Below are 20,973 nucleotides of genomic sequence, written 5' to 3' on the forward strand. Positions count from 1 at the left end.
TTGGGGGGAAATTTGGGACTGGGAGTGTGCTAGGGTCACCCTGCAGTTAGTAACCAAGGCTTCTGGAAGCCACAGGGCGGCTGGTGTGTTGCTGGCAGGCTGTGGGGGTCAGAGCTGCTGGCCCAGGGCTGTGGCTACACACAGACACTCAGGGTGTGACTGGCAGGCTGTTTGTGAGTGGCCTAGGCTGGGAGCTACTACAACAAAGCGTTGTGAGGCACCCAAGATTGCAGGGCAGGTGCTGACACAGCCCCTCACTGGTCCAGATTGCACCCTGGAATGTGACATTGGGCTGTGAAAAAATACATGAAATTATCCCCCACTCCCGAGTCAGTCAAGGCCCTTTGCATAGGAAGGACCCATGTGTCCTGTGCGATCTGCAATTGCAGGGGAATTTGTAGAAGTGGGGAGGAATCCCCTTGGGATCTGTCAGTGGTGGTGCCCAAACTCAAGTCGGGACCTTAGCTGAGCCTGGGGGGCAATCTTTTCCCATCATCAAGCTGGTGGAGATTTTGGTCAGGCTCATGGATGCTGTGTCCCGCTCCTCCACAGGAGAAACAGGCTTTCCCATCTCTGGTGCACTCACATGCCTGGAGACAGGTGGGGCTGCACCACATCTATCTGTGTGGGCTTGACCAGGGCCAGGCTTCCTTGAGTCTGAGGGCTGAATCTTGGGCAGGTGCAGAATGTAGACGGAGTCTTCCTGCGTTCCATTTGTCATTCATGAAGCCTGGTGTCTGTCCTGATACACAGGTCCATAAAAGCCTCCAACTTGGCAGGAGAGCCTACCCATGTCAGCTCGTCCTTTAATTCATCACACTGATTGAACTGAAACTGATGGAGGAGTGTGACATCATCCCAGAGGCTGTCTGTGGCCAAGTGTCTAAACTGGGCGACATAGGAAGGGGCCAACCCCAGAGTTTCCCGGTGCATATGTAAGGCAGTCTCTGCGGTGTGAGCTTTAGCTGATTTGTCACAAATGGTAGCAAATGCTTGCAGGAAAGAAGCCCAGCATGTCAGCATGGGGTGATCCTGCTCTAGCCTTTGCTAGACCCTCTGCAGTAAGCAAGTTAAGTAGCTGCCCCACCTTGACCTGGTCCATGGCATATTCCTGGGGTTGGAGCATAAACAGGAGTCTGCACTGGGTAATAAACATGCAAAACTTGCAGATGGTGCCATGGTATCTCTCTGCGAGCGGAACTCTAGCTGGTGTCACAAGGGGAGACGTGGGTACCTGCAGCTGCTCCGAGAGCTGCAATGTGTTCCCACAGGGAGAAATTTTCTGTCTGCAGTTGCCATACGTGATCTCTCAGGCTCTGGTTCTCAGCCTGGAGGACAGTGGTGTGTTCCCGCAGATGCACAGGCCCCTGGGGCTTCAGTGTGGCGGAAGACCCAGCAGTGTCCATACTCAGTTCAGGGGTTCAGCAACAAGGCCTAGAAGAGACCGAGGTGGTCTGAGCAAACTGTCAGGACCCATACACGGGCAGTCCCACCTACCGGTCAAAGCTCAGAGCAGAGTCGGCTCGTGGGCAGGAATCACACCAAGGGTGGCAGGACAAGTCAGAGTCAGAAGCCACGTCAGGTGTGAAGGCCGGCGTCAGTAACTGGGGTCAGGATGAGGCATAAGGAGGGGGAACCGGGCAAGGAGCCAGGAACTTGGTTGTAGGGGCCCGGTCAGCGCCAGGCCTGGCCAGATTGCTCAGGCAAGGGGTGGCCCAGGCACGCCAAGCTTTATGCCCAGTGGTGTCCAATCAGCAGCTGCTGTTAGTCCCCGGACCCTGCTGACGCAGCAGGGGGAGCATTAGCAGCCGTTTCCCTGCCTTGCCGCGCGGTGGCAGAAGGAGTAAGGTTCCCGCTTGGCGTGCCCACGGGCCTGGGTTCGAGGCCTGCGGTGCCTGACAGTAGGCAGGGGGTTGGCAAGGCCAGCTGGCAGGGGGGTTGGGGGGCTGAGGGGTTGGCAAGGCTGGCAGGCAGGGGGAGCTGGATTGGTGAGTCGGCCTGAGGGTGGGGGGCTGGGTGGACGAGAGGGGGGTGAGTCTGGCTGAGGGTGGGGGCTGGGCGGGCGAGAGGGCGGCAAGACCACTTGAGGGCCGGGGCTGGGCGGGCGAGGGGACGGCGAGTCCGGCTGAGGGCCGGGGCTGGGCGGGCGAGGGGACGGCGAGTCCGGCTGAGGGCGGGGGCTGGGCGGGCGAGGGGACGGCGAGTCCGGCTGAGGGCCGGGGCTGGGCGGGCGAGGGGACGGCGAGTCTGGCTGAGGGCCGGGGCTGGGCGGGCGAGGGGACGGCGAGTCTGGCTGAAGGTGGGGGCTGGGTGTCTGAAGGGGCGGCGAATCTGGCTGAAGGTGGGGGCTGGGCAGGGGAGGGGGCGGCGAGTCCGGCTGAGGGTGGGGGCTGGGTGTCTGAAGGGGCGGTGAATCTGGCTGAAGGTGGGGGCTGGGCACGGGAGGGGGCGGCGAGTCTGGCAGAAGGTGGGGGCTGGGTGTCTGAAGGGGCGGCGAATCTGGCTGAAGGTGGGGGCTGGGCAGGGGAGGGGGCGGCGAGTCCGGCTGAGGGTGGGGGCTGGGCGGGCAGCAGGTGGGTGACCATGGCTGATCGCTGGAGTTGGGCAGAGCTAAGATACTATCCTGTAGACGTGGTTCTCGCTCCTGTGATCTAGCGGGTTCCAGTATTTGATCGTCGGCGACGTTATCCCGAGTGAGAGCGTGGTTTTGCCCCCCAATGGTAGCTCCACACTCGGGGCAGCTGCTCTGCTGCATTGGGCGGCCGCATTCCCCAATAGTGTACAAATGGCCCTGAGGGCATCTGTACCAGTGGCCCCTGCCGAATTGCATGGCCTCTGTTATCATGACCCTCTCTGCCTCGGAGAGCTGCAGTCCTGTAGCAGGAAGCCACTCCTCAATCTTCTCCAGCACCCTCTGGAGAGATTCCTCCCGACTCTGGGTGAAAGGGTCCTGCCGCTGGAGGACGCCTATGGCTTCGTTAGCAAGTGCCACGGCCTCGGTGGATAACGACGCTTGTTTGTTTTCGTAGCCACTCAGCCGCTCGAAGATGTTTCCCAGGTACGATATCCTCGTGATCTCATTCCTGCATTCCCTGAGCTGCTGCGCCGTGAGGGCGTGTCTGTTTCTGATGAGCCAGCGCTCCACGGCCTCTGTCTTCCTTTTCAGGTTGCGTTCTCTCGCCACTGTGCACTTCTGTGCCTGCTGCTTCAATCTGGAGAGACTTGCGAAGAAATTTAGGGTGTTCTCCAAGTCCAGAAGGCTCTGACGGGAGACAGTGTTCATAATGCTTCTTTCCATACCCGCCCAGGCCACGAGGTCTCTGTCGCTGTTCAGCCGAAGGAGCAGTTGCTGCTTTCCAGCTTCAAGTTCTTCCCTGTTTCCCTGAATCTTCAATTTGATCGCCTCGATTTTTTGCTGTATGGCCTTGATCACGTTGTTGTAACGCGTGTTGTGCTGGATGGGTGTCGCGCATCTGGGGCACGCCTTCAGCTGGACGTGTTGGGTCTGACTGTTGTCTGGCTCACCATCCATCCAGCGATCCAGGCCCTGCACCTCCAGAACGTGTCCACGGTCTTCTAAGACAACGAAATGGGCATCCGGCTCGTCTTCGGCCCCAAAGAAAATCTCTGCCAGCTCGTCTCTGTGGCATGTGCGACACTTGGGAGGACACGGCTCTCCACAGAGGCCTGCGCAGGGGTGGCTGCAGCTGAGTGATTTTTGGCAGGGCTCATTGCAGCGGGGGCGATTGCACTTCTCGGAGCACAGCTGCGTACACCGGTAGTGCCTGCATTTCCAGGAACAGGGCTGTATACAGGGGAAACAGATCTCCCCGCAGGGCTTATCACAGCAGCTGTGTCGGCACTTGTTGGAGCATTTCCTCTTGCATGGAGGACAGTTCTCAAAACACGATTCCTGGCACTGGTGGGAACACAGAAGGACCCTTGTGCACTTGTTACGGCAGTGGACGTGCAGCCTGCCCTGCACACATTCATAGCAGTTTCCTTTGCAGTGGTGTCCACACTCAAGTTTCTGTTTGCATGTCTCAAGGCAGATCGGAGGCATTTTCTGCTTGTAGCATTCCGTTCTCATTACGTGAGAACAGGGCAGAGTAACATCAATCATTTCCTTGCACCTGCAGGTGCTGCAGGCTTCCCCACAGCGGCGCGTGCATGGGTGTTTGCATTCCAGAAGCTGCTTACATGGCTCCTGGCAGAGCCAGTGATCAGCTGGCATGTGACAGGGGACTGTCTGGAGGTGCCCACACTTTGGAATGACTTTTTCCACTTCCACGGAACAAGGTTCGCAAGGTTCCTTGCACTTTCTGGGACACCTGTGGTTGAGCTCACACAGCTTGGAGCACGGGAACTGGCAAACGTATAGGCCGTGATCCCTGTCGTGTGGGTGGCAGCGGCGTGCGCAGGGGTGGCCGCATTCCAGCCGGGTTTGGCACTGGAGCGTGCAGCCTCCGTCAGGGATTTTACTGAAGTCCGAACTCTCCTTCACCACTGTCTTGGTATCGGGGTGATTTTGACACACCAGCGTCAGCCCTTCCCCGGTAAGTTTATTTCTCTTTAGGAGACGTAGAATATCTTTCCACAGTTTGCTGTTGGACCCAGCTGCAATGCCGGCTAGGTTTCCAATGCAATAGAATCCCTTCCTGGCCCATGACAAAGTCACACAGAGCCGTTTTTTATCCTGGAGGAAACCAATCCGGTTTTGTTCAATATCTTCATAAATGATCTGGAGGATGGTGTGGATTGCACTCTCAGCAAATTTGCAGATGATACTAAACTGGGAGGAGTGGTAGATACGCTGGAGGGGAGGGATAGGATACAGAAGGACCTAGACAAATTGGAGGATTGGGCCAAAAGAAATCTGATGAGGTTCAATAAGGATAAGTGCAGGGTCCTGCACTTAGGATGGAAGAATCCAATGCACCGCTACAGACTAGGGACCGAATGGCTAGGCAGCAGTTCTGCGGAAAAGGACCTAGGGGTGACAGTGGACGAGAAGCTGGATATGAGTCAACAGTGTGCCCTTGTTGCCAAGAAGGCCAATGGCATTTTGGGATGTATAAGTAGGGGCATAGCGAGCAGATCGAGGGACGTGATCGTTCCCCTCTATTCGACACTGGTGAGGCCTCATCTGGAGTACTGTGTCCAGTTTTGGGCCCCACACTACAAGAAGGATGTGGATAAATTGGAGAGAGTCCAGCGAAGGGCAACAAAAATGATTAGGGGTCTAGAGCACATGACTTATGAGGAGAGGCTGAGGGAGCTGGGATTGTTTAGTCTGCAGAAGAGAAGAATGAGGGGGGATTTGATAGCTGCTTTCAACTACCTGAAAGGGGGTTCCAAAGAGGATGGCTCTAGACTGTTCTCAATGGTAGCAGATGACAGAACGAGGAGTAATGGTCTCAAGTTGCAATGGGGGAGGTTTAGATTGGATATTAGGAAAAACTTTTTCACTAAGAGGGTGGTGAAACACTGGAATGCGTTACCTAGGGAGGTGGTAGAATCTCCTTCCTTAGAGGTTTTTAAGGTCAGGCTTGACAAAGCCCTGGTTGGGATGATTTAACTGGGAATTGGTCCTGCTTCGAGCAGGGGGTTGGACTAGATGACCTTCTGGGGTCCCTTCCAACCCTGATATTCTATGATTCTATGATTCTCTGTTGCTTCGTACCAGCGAGAGAAGAATGATGTCATTCTCCTCCCCTTGGAAGTCATCCACGGCGTGGACAGCCACCTCTCCCATGTCCCTGCGCCTCATCAGCGTGCGGATCTTCAGCACCTGGCCATGTTAGGGGGTCAGAACGGTGACTTGGCTCTGGTCATATCCCTGATCCAGGAGGTATCTGCTCAATGAGACCAGGAAGGAAGCCTCAAACTCGTTCCTGTAGCTCTCGGAGTCAGCGCTGTGGCTCTCGGCCGCTGTGTGCTGGATGAAGAAGACGCTGTTCTCCACGCCCTGCAGACAGGGAGAGTTGGCACACTGAGCATTTCTTAAAATGAGTGGGAGGAGGCAGAGCTGTCCCACCCGAGGCAAAGGAGCTGGGATCCAGTAACCGCCCTGTAACTCTTGCTATTCCTTTAACCCCCTTTGTCCCAAAGAGCTTTACAGGTGGTACCAGCTCATTTGGCCGCAGCCGAGGGGAGGGACTGAGCGGCCATTCTGTGCCAGTAACACAAGGGCCGGTGCTGGGCGGGCGAGGGGGCGGCGAGCTGCTGTTACTGTGGGCTGCGAATGGCGCCCTGCCTGCAGCTTCTGCACCCCTCCAGCATTCAGTCATGAGTCATTGGGCTTTGCCTGTTTGCAGCTCATCTCCCATGGAGACGGGTTCACATCCCAGTTCCTGACACTGCCGGTCACACCTCAGCGGTAGCATAGAATTACGGGTCTGAGACTTGTTTAAAACTAAGGTGCAGAGGATGAGCATGAAGGAGCCTGTTCCCTCTGGGAGGAAGGAGGATTTAGTGCTTAGGGCACCCCATGTGTTTATTTTTCCTTCAAAGCGCCTCTTTTCGTGTGTGTATATTAACCATTAAAACTCCCCTTGGCCTCCCCAGCCAGAAGGAAGGGCCCCCACTCCAGACACCTAGGCGCGCACACAGAAAAATGACTACGGCTGGTTGGAAAAGTTTTTGAAATTTCAATTGTTTTGCAGAAATCCTCCCTGAATGGTTAGCTGAGCACATTTCCTTTTGTTTCCCTCCAGCTTCCCGAGCAGCCAGAAATTGCTGAACGTTCAAAATCTCCTCAAACGTTTTCTGGGATATTTTTTCCCTGCATTCTCCAGCCAGCCCTACAGATGAGGATGAGAACAAACCGAAGGAAACAAGCCAGCCCTGGGCAACTCCCCCATTCACTGCACCGTGGGGCTGCAGTCCTGCCTGACAGGGCTAAGTGGGGCAGAAATAGCTGCACTCACAATGCCCCAGTCACAGGACCCAACAGAGTCTCCACCAGCCGGTCCTGTTGGCTTCATCTGGATCCAGAGGAAACCTAGACTGATAAATAAACACTGCCCTGAGGCGCACGTGGCAGGCTCCTTCAGTGAGTCAAGGCAGAAGGATGGGAGAAATGAGCCCTGCAGTTGGTTTCTTGCTCTACCTTGGGCTTGTTAACAGCTTCAGTGGGATGCGTCTAATAAATTAGAATCCCTTTGGTAATAACCATGCCCTCGTTCCCCGCACTCCCCGAACACTCTTGCCCGGGCTGGCAGGTGGCTCTGTCACGTTGTGACACGGGCAGCCGGATTTCCCAGCTATGGAAAATGTTTCCACCTACCTTGATCTTTTCATATTCAGCAACGGCATTGTGGTCTTTGAGCTGTTTGTAAAAGAGCGGCACCAGCAGCCGGGAAATCTCTGGGCGCATGCGGTGCTGTTTGAGACAAGAACGGGACACCCAGCTGAGCGCCAGCGAGTCTCCAGGGATAGTTACTCTTTGGTAACTCTTTACAAAACCTCCCTTGGTCCCGGATTAACCCTTTGCTCCATGTTTGCTACAGTTCCACCCGCTTCGCGGGGGCAGCTGCTAGCTCTTTGACGAAGATTTTGGAGCATTCCTCAAAGCCAGCACGAGATTGTACTATGGGACTGATGGACCTGCATCTAGCAACAAAATCCTAAAGCTGTTATCACCCCCCACCCCCGGCAGCCACCCCTGCTACGTCCAGCCACCATTTCTGTTCCCCTGATGGTGTCACCGAGTGTGTGGGTATGTTAACAGCATTTCCCTATACCTAGGGGTTTGTCTGAGTTATTTATTAAACAGGACCCCCTGGGTTGCTTGGTTACTGTTGCGGCTGGATGCTCCAGCCACCGTGGAGTCTTGAAATCTGCCTGTTGCATGGGGCTTGGGAGAGGGGTGTGGCTGTTTTTCAGCAAGCCAGCCCAGCAGCTCGCTAGCCCCCAGGAGTGGGGGGGCTCCAGGATCCTGAGCGCATCATCTCAGAAGAGGTGAGGGCGGATTCCCCATCCACTTTCCCATAGCACCGCGGGCTGCAGTTTGGATTCTCTGGGCTTATGCGGACCTGAGTGAAGCAGTGGGGCCTGTTACACCCATGATGTGCCAGGCCCTGCTGCTCCCAAGGGGTAACTCCGGCACAGCCCCTCGGGAGGCGCCGGGAGCCTGGGTATGGGCTCATCACCCTTCTAGGTGAACTGGTCAGGTGACTCGGACACCAGTGCCAGGGATGTGCAGCTGATCTGCAGCTCTGCCTATCCATCAGGGGACCTTGCCACTGCTCTCGGCTGGCCCGATGCCTGGATCAGACCAGCTCGGGGCTGCCGCTGAACCAGAGTTAGTTGCTGGGGGCAGAGGAGGGCACTCGGAAGGACACTTTCTACCATCTGTGCTGGGCTAGGAGATTCTGTCCCTCCTGGCCTGGGTTAGGGGGAGTGGAGGGGAACTCCGGACTCTGTCATCCATTCGGGGGCTAATCTAGGGCGAAGGGGCTCTGCACATGTGTGATGTGGCCCATTCATCTCCATGAGATGTTCTCAGATGAGAGAGAACACCCCCCTGGAGACACAGGCACCAACTCCGTGGGTGCTCCAGCACTGGAGCACCCATGGGGAAAAAACAGTGGGTGCTGAGCACCCAGCAGCAGCTCCCCACCCACCCCAAGCACCTCCCACCCACTGGCAGGCCCCATGAATCAGCGCCTTCCCCAGGCCTCCCACAGTCAGCTGTTTCGCGGCAGGAGGCTGGGGGAGGAGCGAGGATGCAGCATGCTCAGGGGAGGGGGCGGAACTGGGTGGGAAGAGGTGGGGTGGGAGTGGATGGGGCGGGGCCTTGGAGGAAGGGGTGGAGTGGGGGTGGGAAGAGGTAGGGTGTGGGGGTGGCCTTGGGGGAAGGAGTGGAGTGGGGGCGGAAGAGGCAGGGCATGGGTGTGGCCTGGGGGAAGGGGTGGAGTTGGGGTGGAAGAGGCAGGGCCATGGGGGAAGGAGTGGAGTGGAGTGGGGGCGGGAAGAGGTGGGGTGGGGGTGTGGCCTTGGGGAAAGGGGTGGGATGGAGTGGGGGTAGAAGAGACGGGGCTTGGGGCTGGCCTTACGGGAAGGAGTAGAGTGGAGTGGAGTGGGGGCGGAAGAGGCGGGGCCTTGGGGGAAGGGGTGGAGTGGGGGTGGAAGAGGTGGAGCATGGGGGTGGCCTGGGGGAAGGGGTGGAGTGGGGGCGGAAGAGGCAGGGCCTTGGGGGAAGGGGTGGAGTGGGGGCGGAAGAGGCAGGGCCTTGGGGGAAGGGGTGGAGTGGGGGCGGAAGAGGCAGGGCCTTGGAGGAAGGGGTGGAGTGGGGGCGGTGGGGGCGGAAGAGGCGGGGCCTTGGAGGAAGGGGTGGAGTGGGGGCAGAAGAGGAGGGGCCTTGGAGGAAGGGGAGGGGTGGGGTGGAGTGGGGGCGGAAGAGGCGGGGCCTTGGAGGAAGCGGTGGAGTGGGGGCAGAAGAGGCGGGGCCTTGTAGGAAGGGGTGGAGTGGGGGCAGAAGAGGAGGGGCCTTGGAGGAAGGGGTGGAGTGGGGGTGGGAAGAGGTGGAACCTGGGGGTGGCCTTGGAGGAAGGAGTGGAGTGGAGTGGGGGCAAGGGCAGGGGCGGGGATCGGGCACCCCCCAGCACTTTGGAAAGTCGGCACCCGTGCCTGGAGCTGAAAGCAGCCTGACACAATCGCTCTGCACACCGTGAACTGCCCCGTTCATCCCCTGGGCTGTTTGCCCCCCTCCCCCCCCCCCCCCGGGAAATACCACTCTGCGAGACCATTGCTGTCACCGGGACGGGCCGGCTGGTGGAAGGGGGCATTCGACTTCCCACTTAGCGTGGGGCCCAGGGGACGAGCGGAGGGTCAGAGCCAAATGCCGGAGCCGGAGGCTCTCCTGGAGCTGTAAGCTAGAGGCAGAGCTGGGGATTGAAGCTAGAAGCTGAACCCGGAGGGGGGCAGGGGCAGGGGCAGGGGCCGGGATCAGAACAGGCTGAAGCAGGAACAAGGGCAAGCCCAGCTGCGGGGCCAGGATTATTGGTAGCAATTTGTGGGGGGAAAACATCAATTGAGATTTGCTATGAGTTTTTTTTCCAGTGTCCCACATTTCTTCAGCCCCCTCTTCCAAGGAAGTTCAGCACTTTGAGGGGGTTTGAAATCAGTGAGGGGCAAACCCTTGGTTTGTGTAGATTGGATGAGTTAGTGCAGAAATTGCAATGTATTTGCTGCATTTGTTTCTCGTGATAACCCTAAGATACAGTTCTGACTGAGGCCTCTATCCTGGTACCGCATCAGCCGCTGGGCTCCTTATACCCATCCTTACGATAGGGCTCTCCATTACGGATGCCTGTCCTGATGCGTCATTAATGAGAGTCACAGGTACCTGCTTTTCTTTGATCACACTCAGTCCCATTGTTCAGGAAGTGGGTGAAGCGCATGCGGCCTGGTTACATTATTCTAATGGTGCTGCTGGCTGGACACTTGTCTTCCCTCTCTTTAATTAATGCTAGTTCCCTTGGCAACGCCTCTGACCTAAACTCCGAGTCTGCCTGTGGCTTTTCGAGCACTTAGGAAAACTGGCTGTTAAGCAGAAAGCAAATCACAAGGTTAACTATGTGATGCTTGGTCCTGCTTCGAGCAGGGGGTTGGACTAGATGACCTTCTGGGGTCCCTTCCAACCCTGATATTCTATGATTCTATGATTCTATGCTGCTGCCCCACCATTATTTAGGCCCCTAAGTGCCCAGTTGCTCAAAGGGGCTGAGCAGCTCCCAGTGACTTCAGGCAGCGGGGCTCTTGCTCAGCCCTTTCGATAACCCAGACGCTTATTTCAGCAGACATGGAGAATTCTGCCCATAGTTCTGCCCATCAGCTGCGTTGGTGAAACACGTTTTGTAGATCCGGCCTGGGGAGCAGCCCAAGGCCTCCCAGTGCATGCGGTGTCCTGGCTTGGTGTCTGTTCAGTTACTCGCCGTTATTCCCCACCCTGACGCCGTCAGCCCTCCCCAGAGTTGTGACACAGAGTGAGGATCTTCCGGAGACCGTCTGTGTTCGCAGCCAGGCCAGTGCAGTTACTCAGAGGCTCTCCAGGTGGACAGGGATGATAACGCACATTGTCACTGTACAACCCTCCCACCAGCTACCTGAGAGGGTCACCGGCTGCAGCGAGCAGCTACCCCTGTGTCACGGAGTGTGGGGGAGTCCAGGCCCTGCACCCCTCTTCCTGGGATTCACTGAGACTCTCAGCCAGCCAGTAAAACAGAAGGTTTATTGGACAACAGGAACACAGTCCAAAACAGAGCTTGTGGGTACCCCCAGGACCCCTCAGTGAAGTCCTTCTGGGGGAGCAGGGAGCTTAGACCCCAGCCCTGGGGTTCCCTGTGTTCCTCCACCCAGCCCCAAACTGAAACTAAACCCACCGAGCAGGTTCCCTGCTGCAGCCTCCTCCACATTCCTGGGCAGAGGTGTCACCTCCCCCTCCCCCTCCTGGCTCAGGTGACAGGCTCTCAGGTCTCCCGTCCCCAGGGCACATTCCCAGGTCAACACTCCCCCCTCCCTGCTGCGTCACATCGTCACACCCTGCCACAGGGAGGGGCCTGGGGAGCGATCGGTGCAGCTGGGCCCCTCCCAGAGACATGGACAGCGTCCCTCACCTGATAGAGCAGCTGCACATAGGGGATCTGATTATTTATCATGCGCTCGAACAGGGAGATGCCGAGGAAATACTTCTTCTCCAAGGTGTAATCGGCGGGTTTGGGTCGCAGCTGGAAAACACGGAGCCAGTGCTGGGTGCTTGGCCAGTGGGAAGGGGCTGGAGTTTGATATCGGCAACCAGATTCCAGAAGAGCGGAGCTCCCAGGGAGCTGCGGAGCTTTAACCTCCTGCGCTCCTGGATCAGCTCTAAGGAAGTAGCGGCCATCACACAGTTCCCCTTTAATACCTCAGCAAACGCACAAACTCCGCCCTCGCCCCTCTCGGCTCCTCCCCGCCACTGATCTCCTGTGGCCCGCTGACCTGCCAAGGGACCTACCTCACAGGTGGCTGTGCCATTTCAGCAGTGCCACGGCAGGGCCTGTCATGAGAGTGTGCCGGGGAGGGATGCCAGGGGAAAGGAGCAGTCCCTGGGGGCAGCAGGGGACTCCTGGGCTACACGGGGGCAGCTGTAGCAGGAAGTGCACTAGGGTGGATGGGCTTGGGAGGCTGGTTTTGTTGCGTTTACCTGCTGGTGATCGCCAATCAGGATGAGGTGCTTGCAGGCCGGCGTGAGGCAGGTTAGAACGTGAGCTTCCAGGATCTCTGCTGCCTCTTCCACAATCACCGTGTGGGGCTGGATTTCCTGCAAGAGCTTTCAGTACTTGGCAGCCCCTAGGAGCAACGAACAAGCAGGGTGAGTGCATGGGGAGAGGGCAGCGTGGCACAGGTGGGAATTCCCGCTAGGGCAAGGACATGCTGTGCCCAGTGGGTGCCCTGGCTATTCTGGTGAGGCCCTTCGGAGACACGACACTCGCCCTGCGCGTGGTGTCCTTTATTTCCTACCATCTGTAGCATGTGCTCATCACTCCTGGAAGGCTGGCATTGGCAGGAGGGGCCGTGGGGTCTCGAACACTGTTCTGCTTTGTGCTTTTCACACCTTCTGTGGTCCCAGGCGTGTGTCTGCCCCGCAGCAGGAGAGTCACGGGGATCGGTTACTGGATGTCAGGCCTGCTCCAGCTCCTGTTGACGTCTGTGTCAGAGCTCCCATTCATGGAGCTCGGGGGCCCTCCACCAGCACAGGCTTGTGAGAGGGCGGGTCGGTCTGTGTAGCCCTGTCCGAGGGCAGGGCCTCCTCCAGAGGGACGTTCCTTCAAGGCAGAGCTTAGGCAGTTTGCTTTGTGCTCACCCCGGGGAGACGGCCTGGCCTGCGTTGCTTGCATTCTGTCGCTCTCAGCACTCCCCAGCTCCCCGGCTGTCTCTGGTGTCTGGCCCACAGACCCTGTACAAGCTGGGTCTAGGCGGAGACCTGTCCTGCCATGGCCTCCGGGGCAGACAGATCCTGCCCCCCTGTCAGTGCAGTAGAAAGCCCCAGTTCCCCTTCCAGGGGTCGTGTTCTTCAACCCATCAGCCACCATCCCCCTCCCTGCCTTGAAATCCTTTCGCAAGAGGCAGTTTCTCTAGGAGGATTGAAACCTTCCGCCACTTCTGGACGTGCAGCACCAGGACCCCTGAAGAACATAACGGCCACACTGGGCCACACTATCCTGTCATCCAACAGCCAAGCCATTGTGCTGTCCCCAAGCCTGGCTGCCTGACCTTCCTGTCCCCTCCCCTCCTGTGTCAGGCCGTGGCTCTCCCGTGCTGACCCCGTTTAGCCCGGAGGTTCTCTGGAGCAGGGATTATGTTCTGGGGCTGGGTGCTGCCTGGTTTGGGCCTGTCTGAGGGGCTGTGCATAAATTAACACAGTTTGGGGTGATTTTTCAAGACACACCTGCCTCTCCTAAAACTGAAACAAACATGCGCAATTAGGGACCCTCTCCCCCAGTGCGTTTTGTAATGTATGGACAGCCCCTGCCTTGAAAAATAACAGTAGCATGTGGGTCCCTTGCCAGGATTACCTGGGGGTCTCACTTCATCCTCTCCCTGCCACGGGGGGCCTCGGGCCCCGGCGCCCCTCGGTGTTCACCGCCTGTGGCACACGCCAGCCGGGTCTCCTGCCCTCCTCCCAGGTGCTGGGGTTAGTGAGCAGGCGTGGCTGGGGTGGGGTTGGTGAGCAGGCATGGCGTGGCTGGGGTGGGGTTGGTGAGCAGGCGTGGCTGGGGTGGGGTTGGTGAGCAGGCATGGCGTGGCTGGGGTGGGGTTGGTGAGCAGGCGTGGCTGGGGTGGGGTTGGTGAGCAGGCATGGCGTGGCTGGGGTGGGGTTGGTGAGCAGGCGTGGCTGGGGTGGGGTTGGTGAGCAGGCATGGCGTGGCTGGGGTGGGGTTGGTGAGCAGGCGTGGCTGGGGTTGGCGGCCTGCGCCACACAGGAAAGCAGATGATCTGCTGGTCCTGTCTGACCTCACAGGCTGTGGCTGTGAACATCTGTCCGTGGCTGAGGCTGTCTCAGGTTGTGCGTGGGGGGAGCAGCTGGGAGCGTTCTCACCTGTTGTCGTCATGCCAATGACCCGGCTGCGTTTCAGCACCCTCAGGTCTTCCTGGAAGGTGAACTCTGCTAGCTGAGCTGCTTTCTTCTCATACTCCTCCAGCTTCGCCACCAGCGTCTCCTTCAGCTCACGCTCGTAGGCCAGCATCCACCTCCTGCGTGCATGGTGCAGGGAGAGCGGCTCAGCTTGCTGCGCCTGGAGTCGGGACCCAGCCCTCCCCCGGGGCCCCTGGGGCCGGGGCCGTGGTAGTCCAGTGGTCAGCATGTGACCATCCCCCTGCCCTCGCCACAGGGTGCCGTCCGGCTCAGCCAGCCAGCCTGGCTGGCTCACATTCCCGCAGGACTCCTCAGAGCAAGGGTGCCCCTCGGGCTGGCTCCGGCCAGGCTTGTCCAGCCCCGGGTGGCAGGGTGCGACTCACGGGCTATGCCTGGACCTGCCTAGAGAGTAAGGACCTAGCTCCTGCTCCCCGGGGGCCCCCTCCCACCAACGAGCAGGGCCTGCACTGGCTGGAGCTGTGTGATTGGGGCCGCCCTGAGTATTAACCTCCTCTCTCATGTGACCAGGGCTGGGCTAGCGCTCGGGTCTCTGGGGTCAACGGCTGGTGTGTGTCACCCTCCTCTCCCAGAGGTCCCGGCTCCCCGGGAGCTTGGGAAGGGTCCTGGCAGGACCATGCCGTGGTTTGGAGGGCTCGGGGAGGGAGGCTGCTGCCCGGAGGGGGGGCGGGAGACCTGTAGAGACGCCAGCGATCCCTCAGCCGCAGCTCCCCGACGTCTCTCACGTTTGCGACGTCCTTGTCGGTCATGATGTCGCCTTCCTCCAAGCATTTGCGCAGCCCATCGTGTGAGGAGCTGAGGGAGAGACTGGGCAGTGACTGAGCAGCGCGGGGAGGGCTTGGGGGGCTGCGGCCCCTGCTCTGTGTGAACCCCAAGCGTGACAACAGGGCACCAGCCGCAGCTGGGGTGACCGCAGCTCCCACACCCCTTCCAATGGCCGCGGGCTCCTGGCACGGCCACCCAGCTGTCCCCTGCCACGGCGGGTCTGACGGGCTGGCAGGGGAATGCAGGGTGCAGAGCAGGGACAGGAGCCGGAGCTGCCATTCCCGGGGTGACACCAGAGACCGCGGCAGCGTTGTCTCCCTTTCAGAGCAGGATGGGGCGCAGTGCCAAGCAGGGCCCGGGGCCGTGGTGCTGGCGCAGGGCAGTGAGGGCTGAGGGCTTTGCGCAGCAGCGAACGCCGTGGCTGCAGGAGGGGCCGTGGGGCCTGTGCTCCCGGCTAGTCCCAGCGAGGCTCCCCTCCCCACTGAGGCCCGGCCGCGTCGGCCCGTCTAGCAGACACAGGGCGGCATGAGGCTGGCAGAGCAGCCGGGCCTGTGCCCGCGCCCTGGGGCTGTGCTGAGCTCAGTAACAGGCACGTGGCGTCTCTGCCCAGGGCCCCGGACTCTACCTGCCCTCAGCGGGGAGGATGTAAGCGAACTTCTCCTCCGCTGTGCTCCGCCGCCACTCGGAAGGGTCCAAATCGTCCTCGTCATCCAGGGCCCGCTCATCCCTGTGACGCGGCCAGGGCTCTTCCTCCGCACCTAGGGGCGGTGCAGGGTGACCCCGTGTCCCGAGATTCGGGGCTTTGTCTTATGCAGGCACCTGTGACCCCCACTCCCATCCGGTCACCCTAGCGGGGTGGCAGCTCCATGGGGACCCAGGCCCGTGAGCTCAGGGCCAAATCCTGCCCCACAGGTCCAGAGGCAGGAGCTGCCCCGGGGGGCATCAGCAGAGCAGGCCAGCTCTCACCTCGTGCGGCTCAGCCTCAGGGACTGGGGCCTGGCTCTGGCCTCCCGGCCCCAGGTCCTCAAGGCCCACAGCTCGCGCTGGATTACGGGGCGGGTGTCCTGCCCCCTACGCCCACCATCACCAGCTGCAGCAGCCCCCTGAAAACCTGGCATGCAGGTCGCTGCCCTTCCCCCAGCCCGGGCTCGGTCCCCTGCTCAGATGGGGTGAGGGCGTAAGGGGCTGAGCCGGGCCGGGCCCCGGGGTTGGGCCAGTCACCCCGCGGGGAGGCCGGGGGTTCGTCTGCCTGGGCTCCGCAGGAGGAGCTCCGAGCATAGCCTGCGGCAGCTCACAGCCCTTTGCCCAGCCACTCACCTGCCTTCCTGCCCCTGCCCTGAGCCGGGGCCGGCTTCCTCTCCTGCACTGCCCCGGGGTCGATCTTCAGCCAGTCGCACATGTCGAAGCACCCCTGTGGAGCGGCCGACACTGAGACGGGGTGTGACGGAGCGGGACAGTTCTTAATGTTTCCTCTGAATACTGTAGGGGTGCCTCAGTTTCCCCTAGGCATTTCTTAAGTCTCTAGGGGGTGGGATAAAGGGGTGGGATTGTTGCAGAGCAAAGGGCCAGGGTACATAAATGGCCGACACTCTCCTGGCCACTGATGGCCTGGGCCCTTCTCCCCTGCAAGGTGAGAGCTAAAGGGTTGGAGAACAAAGGAATCAAGTGACCTCCTGGCCCGGGAAAGGGACAAAGCCCAGGGGAGGAGGGGCTGGAGGGAGTTTCAGTTGGGGGCTGGCTGGGGACATGGAGTGAAGGGCAGACGTGGTTGTCTGGCTCACTGCCCCCCCAAATGGACCCGGCTGAGGAGTCCTGTTCTCTGCACCTACAAGCTCTGTTAGACCCTGTTCCTGTCGTCTGCTTCGTAGGGAGCAGTTCCAGAGCATCGCCGGGGTACTCCGTGACACGGGGCCCCAGCCGCCCACCCCAGCTGGGCTCGGGCGGGGGAACCCAGCCCTGGGGAAGGGGCAGCGGGGTCCTATGTCCTCCCCACCCCCGCCTCACCCAGGAGCGCGCCAGGTTGTCATCGCGGATCTCCGCGGCCAGCTCTGTGTCCGTGAGGATCCCTCAGCGGAGGAGCTCCAGCACCGCGGTGCGGTAGGCGATGCTCTCCTTCTGCTTCTGCAAGGTCTTCCGCATCTGGGGTGGAACAGAGCGTGGGCCGGGGGCAGCCTCCTGGCCCGGGGCACGGGGCGGGGCGGGCAGGGAGAGCCGTGCTCTCGGGGGAGGGGGAGAGTGGGGCAGGGCAGGGAAGGGAGTGGGACGGGGGAAGGAGAGCTGTGCTCTGGGGGGGGGAGTGTGGGGCAGGGCGGGGGAGGGAGAGCCGCTCTCCAGGGGTAGGGGGGGTGCGTGGGGCACGGCGGGGGAGTGAGTGTGGTGGGGGAGGGGAGAGCAGCGCTCGGGGGTGGAGGAGAGGGGCAGGGCGGGGGAGGGAGTGAGTGGGACGGGGGAAGGAGAGCTGTGCTCTGGGGGGGGGGGGGGAGAGCCGCTCTCCAGGGGTAGGGGGGGTGAACGGGGCACGGCGGGGGAGTGAGTGTGGTGGGGGAGGGGAGAGCAGCGCTCGGGGGTGGGGGAGAGGGGCAGGGCGGGGGAGGGAGAGCCGCGCTCCGGGGGTGGGGGAGTGGGGCCTCCTGCCCAGCGCCCACCCGATCACTTGGCTCTCGCTCCCCCACACCTCTGTTCCCGGGGCATGCAACGGTGCTCACCCCAGAGCCTGCTGGGGCCGCAGTGCGAGAGCTGCCCCACACCCCGTGCCCCACGTGCTAGCAACGTACCCAGCCGTACTGGTGCTTCTCCACGGCCCCCAGGAGCCCTGGCAGCTGGTTTTGGCGAAGGTTCCTCAAGGAGCAAACTGCCACCTTGTCACTCCTGCTCCTTCCCCCAATGCGCACCACGCCGGAGGGCTGGAACCGCAGGATCCCTGCGCGGGGGGCAAGAGGCAGGGCTGGCTGCACTGACCACACAGACCCCCATCCCAGAGCCTGGCCTGGCCTGATGCTGCTAGTCTGCTCAGCTGGGAACAATGCAGGACAGCGAACCTCTTCCCACCCCTCACAAGCGCTGGAGGTCACATCAGCCCCATGTGGGGGGCTGGAGGTCGAGCCTGGCCGCTAGCCCAGCCCGTGTCCCACAGGGACAGGGTGGATTGCGCAGGGCTGGAAGCAGGGGGACTGTTCGGTGCATTGTGCAGGGAGAGGCAGCGATCGTGCCGACGTGAGATGTCCGGCAGTGCTACAGCCTCACTGGAGAGGCTGATAATATAGCTCCAGCCAGCTGGACCCGGAGCTCAGCGCCCGCGAAGGGACCGGCCGTGCCCAGAGCTCAGCGCCCGCGAAGGGACCGGCCGTGCCCAGAGCTCAGTGCCTGCCGTACCCGGAGCTCAGCACCCGCGAAGGGACCGGCCATGCCCAGAGCTCAGCGCCCGCAAAGGGACCGGTCGTGCCCAGAGCTCAGCGCCCGCGAAGGGACCGGCCATGCCCAGAGCTCAGTGCCTGCCGTACCTGGAGCTCAGCGCCCACAAAGGGGCCGGATGTACCCAGAGCTCAGCACCCGCCATGCCCGGAGCTCAGCGCCTGCGAAGGGGCCGGATGTGCCCGGAGCTCCGCGCCCGCGAAGGGGCCAGACCCCTCCAAGGGGCAGGGCAGAGGGATGGCAGCATTGAGCTGTGCCGCAATGACAGGGTTTGCTGGGGGAACAGCTGCAATCTCACCGTGCAGGGGGGAAGGGCCAGGCCATCAGTGGCCAGGAAACAGGGTGTCAGCCATTCTCTGTGTCAAGACCCCTGCACACACCTGCCCTCTAGGGCTCTCCAACGATCATACACCCTTATCCCACCCCCTAGATACTTAAGAACTGCATAGGGGAAACTGAGGCACACCCACACTATTCAGAGGAAACATTAAGAACAGTCCCAGTTAGTCACACCTGGCAACGGATGGCCTGGTCCCTTCCCTTCCCCCCTGCAAGGTGAGAGCTAAAGGGTTGGAGAACAAAGGAATCAGGTGCCCTCCTGGCCCAGGAAAGGGACAAAGCCCAGAGGAGGTGGGGCTGGAGAGAGTTTCAGTTTGGGGCTGGCTGGGGACATGGAGTGAAGGGCAGACGTGGTCGTCTGGCTCATTGCCCTCCCAAATGGACCCGGCTGAGGAGTCCTGTTCTCTGTACCTACAAGCTCTGTTTAGACTGTGTTCCTGTCGTCTAATAAACCTCTGTTTTACTGGCTGGCTAAGAGTCACGTCTGACTGCGGAGTTGGGGGGCAGGACCCTCTGGCTTCCACAGGACCCCACCTGGGTGGACATCTGTGGGAAGCGCACGGAGGGGCAGAGGAAGCTGAATTCTCCGAGGTCAAACCCAGGAAGGTGGAAGCTGTGTGAGCTTCTTGCCCTGCAGACAGTCTGCTCATGGAGAGGAGACTTCACCAGAGTCCTGCCTGGCTTCTTAGGGAGTAGTTCCAGAGCATCGCCCAGGGACTCCATGACAACTGGTGGCAGAGGTGGGATGTACTGCACCCCGTGGATGGCGCTTCCTGCAGTAAGTGACTGGGGAGCAGTAAAACGAAGGGGGATTGACGAGAACCAGGCGTGCTGAAGGCTCAGAGAGGAGTGGTTTCGGGGGGGCGGAAGAGCCTGCGGCTTGGCCCTTGGAGAGAGAAGGACTTTTGCAGGAACAAGGTTCCCCCGGGGATTACAGCGAGCGGTCCCAGGGCGGAGGAGTCTGCAGCTCGACCCTGGCAAAGAGGTGGTGACCTCGAGAAGGGCTGGCACACTAGAATCATAGAATCATAGAATATCAGGGTTGGAAGGGACCTCAGGAGGTCATCTAGTCCAACCCCCTGCTCGAAGCAGGACCAATCCCCAGCGAAATCATCCCAGCCAGGGCTTTGTCAAGCCTGACCATAAAAATATCTAAGGAAGGAGGTTCCACCACCTCCCTAGGTAACCCATTCCAGGGCTTCACCACCCTCCTAGTGAAAAAGTTTTTCCTAATATCCAACCTAAATCTCCCCCTCTGCAACTTGAGACCATTACTCCTTGTTCTGTCATCTGCTACCACTGAGAACAGTCTAGAGCCATCCTCTTTGGGAACCCCCTTTCATGTAGTTGAAAGCAGCTATCAAATCCCCCCTCATTCTTCTCTTCCGCAGACTAAACATGCCCAGTTCCCTCAGCCTCTCCTCATAAGTCATGTGTTCCAGTCCCCTCATCATTTTTGTTGCCCTCCGCTGGACTCTTTCCAATTTTTCCACATCCTTCTTGTAGTGTGGGGCCCAAAACTGGACACAGTACTCCAGATGAGGCCTCACCAATGTCGAATAGAGGGGAACGATCACGTCCCTCGATCTGCTGGCAATGCCCCTACTTATACATCCCAAAATGCCATTGGCCTTCTTAGCAACAAGGGCACACTCTTGACTCCTATCCAGCTTCTCGTCCACTGTAACCCCTAGGTCCTTTTCTGCAGGACTGCTGCCGAGCCATTCGGCCCCTAGTCTGTAGCGGTCCATGGGATTCTTCCGTCCTAAGTGCAGGACTCTGCACTTGTCCTTGTTGAACCTCATCAGATTTCTTTTGGCCCAATCCTCTCATTTGTCTAGGGCCCTCTGTATCCTATCCCTACCCTCCAGCGTATCTACCTCTCCTCCCAGTTTAGTGTCCTCTGCAAACTTGCTGAGGGTGCAATCCACACCATCCTCCAGCTCATTAATGAAGATATTGAACAAAACCGGCCCGAGGACCGACCCTTGGGGCACCCCACTTGATACCGGCTGCCAACTAGACATGGAGCCATTGATCACTACCCGTTGAGCCTGACAATCTAGCCAACTTTCTATCCACCTTATAGTCCATTCATCCAGCCCATACTTCTTTAACTTGCTGGCAAGAATACTGTGGGAGACCGTGTCGAAAGCTTTGCTAAAGTCAAGGAACACCGCGTCCACTGCTTTCCCCTCATCCACAGAGCCAGTTATCTCGTCATAGAAGGCAATTAGATTAGTCAGGCATGACTTGCCCTTGGTGAATCCATGCTGACTGTTCCTGATCACTTCCCTCTCGTGTAAGTGCTTCAGAATTGA

At 59.7% G+C, this 20,973-nt stretch overlaps 1 protein-coding gene across 1 annotated transcript; it reads right to left on the minus strand.

Annotated features, from left to right (window-relative positions):
* Positions 1-1,493: 1,493 nt before the first annotated feature.
* LOC141983506 (NFX1-type zinc finger-containing protein 1-like) lies at positions 1,494-19,523 on the minus strand. Its single transcript, XM_074946706.1, is given in 13 exon segments — positions 1,494-1,604; positions 2,084-4,728; positions 5,677-5,968; positions 7,289-7,384; positions 11,622-11,732; positions 12,188-12,333; positions 14,084-14,238; positions 14,813-14,932; positions 15,528-15,660; positions 16,220-16,313; positions 16,907-17,041; positions 17,677-17,822; positions 19,187-19,523. Coding segments are annotated over 10 exon segments (3,891 nt in total). The 5' UTR covers positions 16,302-16,313; positions 16,907-17,041; positions 17,677-17,822; positions 19,187-19,523.
* Between the last annotated feature and the right edge of the window lie 1,450 nt (positions 19,524-20,973).

This window comes from Natator depressus, chromosome 2, assembly GCF_965152275.1.
Source record: "Natator depressus isolate rNatDep1 chromosome 2, rNatDep2.hap1, whole genome shotgun sequence".
NCBI lineage: Eukaryota > Metazoa > Chordata > Testudines > Cheloniidae > Natator > Natator depressus.